Source organism: Cyclospora cayetanensis, unplaced genomic scaffold (genome assembly GCF_002999335.1).
Source record: "Cyclospora cayetanensis isolate NF1_C8 unplaced genomic scaffold, CcayRef3 CcayRef3_contig_115, whole genome shotgun sequence".
NCBI classification, from domain to species: domain Eukaryota; phylum Apicomplexa; class Conoidasida; order Eucoccidiorida; family Eimeriidae; genus Cyclospora; species Cyclospora cayetanensis.
This window is the reverse complement of record NW_020312054.1, coordinates 1,475-8,014: the sequence shown is the minus strand read 5'-3', so window position 1 is coordinate 8,014 and position 6,540 is coordinate 1,475. Positions and strand designations below refer to the sequence as shown.

Below are 6,540 nucleotides of genomic sequence, written 5' to 3'. Positions count from 1 at the left end.
CCGAAGAATAAGTCAAAATTATATTGAAACTCTCGTCCAACTACTTCTTGCTAAAGCGCCCCTGTCACCCACTCGGGGAAATGTACAAGCCACTACCCCAAATGACCAACGTGGCTTGCACGCAATACGCCACACAGATACAGGAGCTTAGCAAGGCACAGCAAAACTCAAAGCAATCAACATGGGGCCCTTACTCTTAAAGACCCGCCAAGGCGGTGCAGAGGTCTACGACTTGTAACATCTTCCCGAAATTGCATTCTTAGATTTTCTGGATCAATACTCATTATTCAGCTACTTCAGAAATCGCAGCTTTTTCACCTCGACGGAGGGGGTTGATGCCCCAGCAAGGAAACTTATGGGCTTTCTTGTAGCTATTCGAGTACTTGCATTGCCGAATTATGGCGTCAGCTTTTCGAACAAAGATTGATAGTGACGAAGCAGGAGGTGACATCTTCTCCTCACAGGCTATGAGCTCGCCGAAACACCAAAACATTGCTTGTCATGCTTATTGTTTCACTAAAGCCCAGGAGGCCCATTTACGCTAGTGCATTAAATAAGTGCCGGCGGATTTTATATTCGCGTCAGTTTACTGTCCAAACGGACCATCGGCCCTTAGCGTACCTTGGGAAGATTTCCAGGATCTTGGTAATCCTAGAGATGTTCGCTGGATTGGGTGAATTCTGCCACACGATTTTATGACAAATTAGATTGAAGCAATGACTATCGTGATATGCAACGCACTCTCGGGATTCTTTAACGATTCACTGGCGTCCACCGCAACCGCCCCTAATGTGATGAGTTACTGTTTCTATCGCAATTGTGCGCCATGCTTCATCTAGTATTGCCGAGGTCCGTAGTCTCAAAATAAAGTACTACCATGTCGAGGACGACCGGATGCCGTACTCGTTTGCGCAAAGCAGGTCATATTATAACACATGGTGGATTCATCCTACATTGGGAAAGCTCTCACTAATCTTCTGGTAGACTGGGATGCATTCCGCGCAAGAAGTATAGTAAGTTATTATTCCCAGATCGTTGGCAGCGGAAACCAAAACATTTGCCTGTACTTGGTGCTATTAATTTATTGGGGCTTCCGAAGATTTTTGGACTTCTCTGACTGTACGGGTTCTTGTTAGACTGCCGCAGTTCCAGATACAGAATAGCACCATCATCGTTGCCGGCAGACTCGGCAAAATGCTGCTTCATCTAAGTGATAAAGCTCACAGTCTAAAAGCCCCACAGCGAGCTCTATAGTAAGCTATCTCTACAATCACACATCCAGCTGTCTTATTTGTAGGTGAAGGCTCGCTCGAAGCACCATCACCTGAATGAACTAGGGGATCTGCACGCCCTTAGTCTAAGAGCTCCCTCAAGCCATAAGGCGGGTAAATGCAGGTGCATAATAATATACATCAGAAGCGAGTAACCACTCTGATGATCAGCCTTAATATATAAGAGGATTCAAGACAAGACTCAGCTCTGTATTGTTTTCGCATAGTTCAGCATTATTACACGATTAGCTTAACTATGTGCAGGGCTAATCGAAAAGTAGATTACGGAAAGTCAGCTTTTATTCTGCTGCTTGTGGCTGAGCTGCGTCGAGTCCCACTGTGTCGATGGGAAGCTAGTACACCAAAATCCCCAACGAGGCCTGCACGCAAAAGCCCACCTCAAAATAATCTTCTTTTGCCAGACAGAGACTGAAAGCATTGAACTACATTTCTTACCAAGTTCTCTGCATAAACCTACCGGGGTCTGAATTGCGGGTGTGCAGCAAGAGGCATAATCACTTTGAACACGTGGGGATTGTTGTTAGCACCAAGGGCGTCCTTGTGGAATAATCTCACTGATCATCACAACAGGAAAGATGTCGATCGGCTGCTGAGATAAAGCCTAACTTTTTGAGGAACGCTGAAGAGCCTGGCTATCGTGTACATTGTCTGCACCCACACGCCTCCTGCCAGAATCGGGGAGCCTTAATACCCCATAGCGTCAAAGAAACTCTTGGTGGCACCCAAACTCAGCAGCAAGTGGTTGTCGTTGGAGGTCTTAGTCTGAGGAGGGGGCCGCTAGAATATTGGTCGAGCTATTCTCCTTTGACTAGTGGCGCCTTCTAGGCGCAGTTCCTACTAACAGGCTCTTTTAATGGAATCTTTGCCTTTAAGCTGCCCAAAAGGGCTGTTGAAGGAAACGCTCTCATATGGTCTGTGTCTTGCATACATGCTGCAATTAGGGTTGTACAAGTAGAAGTGTGGGGATTGAGATTCACTTTCTTGGACGTCTTGGTCAAGAATTGCGTTGGTCCCACCGAGCACGGCAACGGAATTATCGTTGCTATAAATGTTTTTCGCGTAGTTTGTTATTATTAAAGAATAACACACGGGCCCCTCAAGGGCTTATTGTGCATGGGTTTTGCAAAGTGGGCATCGGGCTTGATATCTCCATATAGGATACCTGCACCTTCATGAATACGCTTTCTTCGCTGCAGTGTGAAGGTTTGCGACAGCATCAGAAATCATCAGTAAACGCCAATAAAAGAACAGTTTTTATCGAGGGATCGTCTGTGGAGACACACACGGTCATAGCTGTATGTTAGGATTGAAGTTCAGTCGTGTGGTGTCTATAAGCCAAGGGGCCCAATACAGCCTACGGATAGGTCTGCTAACTCACATGCATCAGCGATTTAATGTGTGTGCATTTTTAGCACATATCACGCGACGACCTCTCCGATTCTTAGGACGCCGAAACGGAATTCAAAATGTCAAAATTACTTTACTGCCTCTCACGCAGAGCAGCAGTGGAATAGTGCGTATCTCATATCCCAGGATCAACCTGCTCTCCTCATTATACAATTCGGTATATTCCCATTTCTTGCGTCGGGTTAGTGACCGAATTTGTTATAACACATTGAAGTCAAAGACGAACTACAAATAATCAATGCATTGAACCTATCGTTTTGAAATCCTAACTAGCATGCTTTTTCCTCAGAATCCCTTTCTCCTCGTCGAAGGATGGCGAAGCACTTAGGCCGCATTGAAGTATCACCGGCGCCCCAGGAACTCCTCTTCACCTGTCATGCCTACATGGTGGCACCGATTCTACACACACGTCTACCCTGATTTTCGAGTTCAATGCTCTCTTTCTGCTTGTACTCCACGTAACGCCCTTAGCAACCCCTGTGGCCTCACAAAATAATCAGACTCTTAACTCTTCAAATGGGCTACTAGGTGTAAGCTTATAAAATTCTTACCATCAAGCTCAGCTTTCCATCCACACCACAAATAACGTAAGCTCATAAAAACCTTAAAACTAATGACAAATTGCGGGTCTACATAAGGTCACTAATTCCTTCTTGATGGTACACCGGACGCACTAATCCTACACTGCATTTCCACCAAGCTCAGGTCCAAGGTATCGGTCTCAACAGTTTCTCGTTTAGGAACGTCAGTATGTGCGAATAAGCATTGCAGAACTTTCTGCTATGTCCACCGCACATGACTTCTTATTATACGGGATAAATTTCTCGAAATTCAATGCAGCAGTAAAGCTTTGTAGCGACTAAACTTTTAGAGGACCGGATCCCGTTTCCACAACGTGGGTTGCAAGCAGTGGCAAAGCTCAAGTTGGGGGATAATGTAGATGCTTCACCCGTCCCTGGGCTTCATATTATTACCAGAACAAAAGCTCTATGTACACTTCAGGGCTCGTAGATGTCTACTAAGGTTTCAAGTAAAAAATCATGTTCCAAAGCAACATTCTCTAACTGGAAAACCTGATTAAGACATACCTTACACCCATTGCATTACTGTCAGAAGCGTACTGAATGTTCACCGGCTGGATAGACACTTTAAGAACATACATTCAGCATATGTTAAATGGGCGCGCCCTAAACTCATGCTTGAACTATAGTGGCATTGCGTTTCAGAAATGAGCGCTACATTGGATGGCACAACACTTCACAAGTTCGACAAAATATGCTCCAACTGGGTTCACCGAAACCCCAATGCCCGCATGCGAAAAAAATTTCTGGTTTCTGCAATTCTAGAATATAGTCGAGCTACAGAGGAAACGGAGCCAATTGTTCATAGCGCATTATAATTATGCGCTGCAGAGCTGCGCCCCTCCAAACACACGCACTCATGCACATGCAGCAACATACACCCGTTCAAATACACTAGTAGCCTAAACACGAGCATGCAGCAATGAACCCCTCTAGGCAGCTTCAGATGCTGTGGAAGCTTTACGCAGCTTCAGAGGCTGTGGCAGCACAGAGCATATCAGAAAAACCTACAACATGGTGCATTCTGTAGCTAAAGGGTACATATTCATGGGTCTGTATCTCCATCAGGGATGGAAACTGAAACACTAGTGTCCGCCCGGCTCGCTGGTCTGTCGAAGCGAATCACGTGCTCCTCCACTGCGCTAAGCGAGTCTTGCGCCTCGGCTCCACTCCGAATGAAGCGCACAATTCTGCAGCGGGAAAAGAGGAAAAGAGGTACCTTAGAGTCATGTAGCATAGTACTAGTTGTGCAGCACTGCATGCGTGGGAACTGCCAAAGCAGGGCACACAGCAGGTGGTGTTGATGCTTTTCAACTTATATAAACTACAACAGCTCCCCGTAATGAATCTTTTAAAAGAAAGTATAGAGCGGAATAGACGCTGATCAGGGGGAAGGAACGATGGCCCTTATTGCTAACGTTAATACAGGAGAATTCCAGGAACGAAGAGAACATCAATGCAGCCAATATTTGGAAAGAGGAACGTAATGGACAAAACAAAAAAGAGGTGGCAACAGGAAAACAGCTGGCATTGGGAAACTGTTTGATGAAGAAGAACGCAGGGAGAGAAAGAAGCGGGGTGTGGTACATCGTCAGACGTGGGCCGAACCTGATAAACTGTGCTGCATATCGAATAGTAAGAAGGATGACCGTCACAAACTCGTCTACAGAATCCACTACTCCAACCTGAAGACGCAGAAACAAACAGAATGTTATGCACAAAACAGCTCGGACTCCTCAGGCAGACACGCGGTGAAGTCATGGGTACAGAGAACGTATTCGCTTCCTATGGAATATATCAACAGAGCGACCCCCCATCTATGCAAATACTCCACCCGAATCACTGCACTACTTGTTGACACTGTAGACTTTCATGGAAATGCTGTTAGCGAACTCTTGTAAGTGACAGGTTATACACCCCACACGGCACAGACCGGATTGGGTAAACGCACATCTCTATATGGTAGAGATGCAATAACGCAACGCTGAAAACCTAGCAGTATTCTCTATTACCGCTTACCACTTCAAGAAGCAAGAGTAGCCAGCTAACAAAGCAAACAACTGCAACTGAGAAGTCAAAGACGTGCCATCCGCTGCTCCAGAACGGCTGCGCCACAAGAAAGCGTATTATTCATACACCAGATTTGAATTCATTAAATCCCAGGGGAAATGTAAGCCCATGTTCCTGGTGAGACTCGCCATGAGTCTAATAAGCCTGATCCGGATCCCAAAGCTGCCAGCCATGCCCTAAGCCGCTTCTACGGGGAACCATAGAGAAAGGACTTAGAGGGGGCAACGAGCATACAACACTGGAGGGTTACGTAAAGAGTCAAAGTCAGCATACCTTTCCAAGAAGGATAATGTCTGCAATCGTTTCAAAGCATAGAGAGAAAGTGATGAAGCCATCAATGGCACACACCCACATGGGGATGGGGTTTTTCCGCTGCATAGACACACCAAGACGCCAAAGCCAAACACTGGTGATCTAAAGAGCAATAATGCCTCGGGCACTTTCGCGTTTTTACTCGGAGAGGCGTTTCCTATCATGGAACAAACATCAGACACAGAAAGCCGACCGAAAATGGTGGAAGAGCAGGCATGAGCAGCAAAAGGCAACGTTCGGACAAACCAAATAAAAGCCTCAGCCACAAGAAGCTTCCAGAAATGCGAGCACATCAAGTATGCGGCAAAAGACTGCAGCAGCACTGTATTGTGCACTCTCGAGCATATGCCTTAAACGTCAACAGCGATGCCAACGCCATTCCCAACCGCCTAAAAGCTCTTAGCACAATGAACCCTGGTCATAGTCAGCAGCTTGCTTACAAAGTGTACATCTATGATCATGAAGATTACAAGTGATAGGGTGGCGATCGCCATGAGGGAGCAGTAGGCAAGGTACCACCTGGAGAGGCGGATGTTATACATAATGCCTTTGCCTATGTCGCTCTGTATTGACAGCAATACGGCGCTCCTAGCCTTTTGCCGGGAAGAGAGGAGCGGGTTGGATTCCCTTTTGCTGGTACTGAGATGATTATCCTCCATCTTCATTTTCGCAGTACGAAGATGACCGAGCGCGACGCCCTCTTGTGTTACCGCTGTTGAACCGTGGGAATTCTTTGCCAGTGGCTGCAAGTGGTGTTAACAGCTTCAAGGGTATTCTGCTGGTATTCCTGTCCCATTACATGAATACAGAACGATTTTTATTTAAATTTATTGAATCTAACCCACCAATGGGCCCCTCCACTGCGTAAAAGGTGCCCC

General features: G+C 46.2%; 1 protein-coding gene across 1 annotated transcript; it reads right to left on the bottom strand.

Moving 5' to 3' along the window:
* Positions 1-4,325: 4,325 nt before the first annotated feature.
* Positions 4,326-6,321, bottom strand: LOC34623686. Its single transcript, XM_022736800.2, has 5 exons — positions 6,103-6,321; positions 5,624-5,722; positions 5,300-5,386; positions 4,889-4,965; positions 4,326-4,470 (listed from the first exon to the last, which is right to left on the bottom strand). The coding sequence occupies exons 1-5, from the start codon at positions 6,319-6,321 to the stop codon at positions 4,326-4,328; spliced, it is 627 nt and encodes a 208-aa protein (XP_022586956.2).
* Between the last annotated feature and the right edge of the window lie 219 nt (positions 6,322-6,540).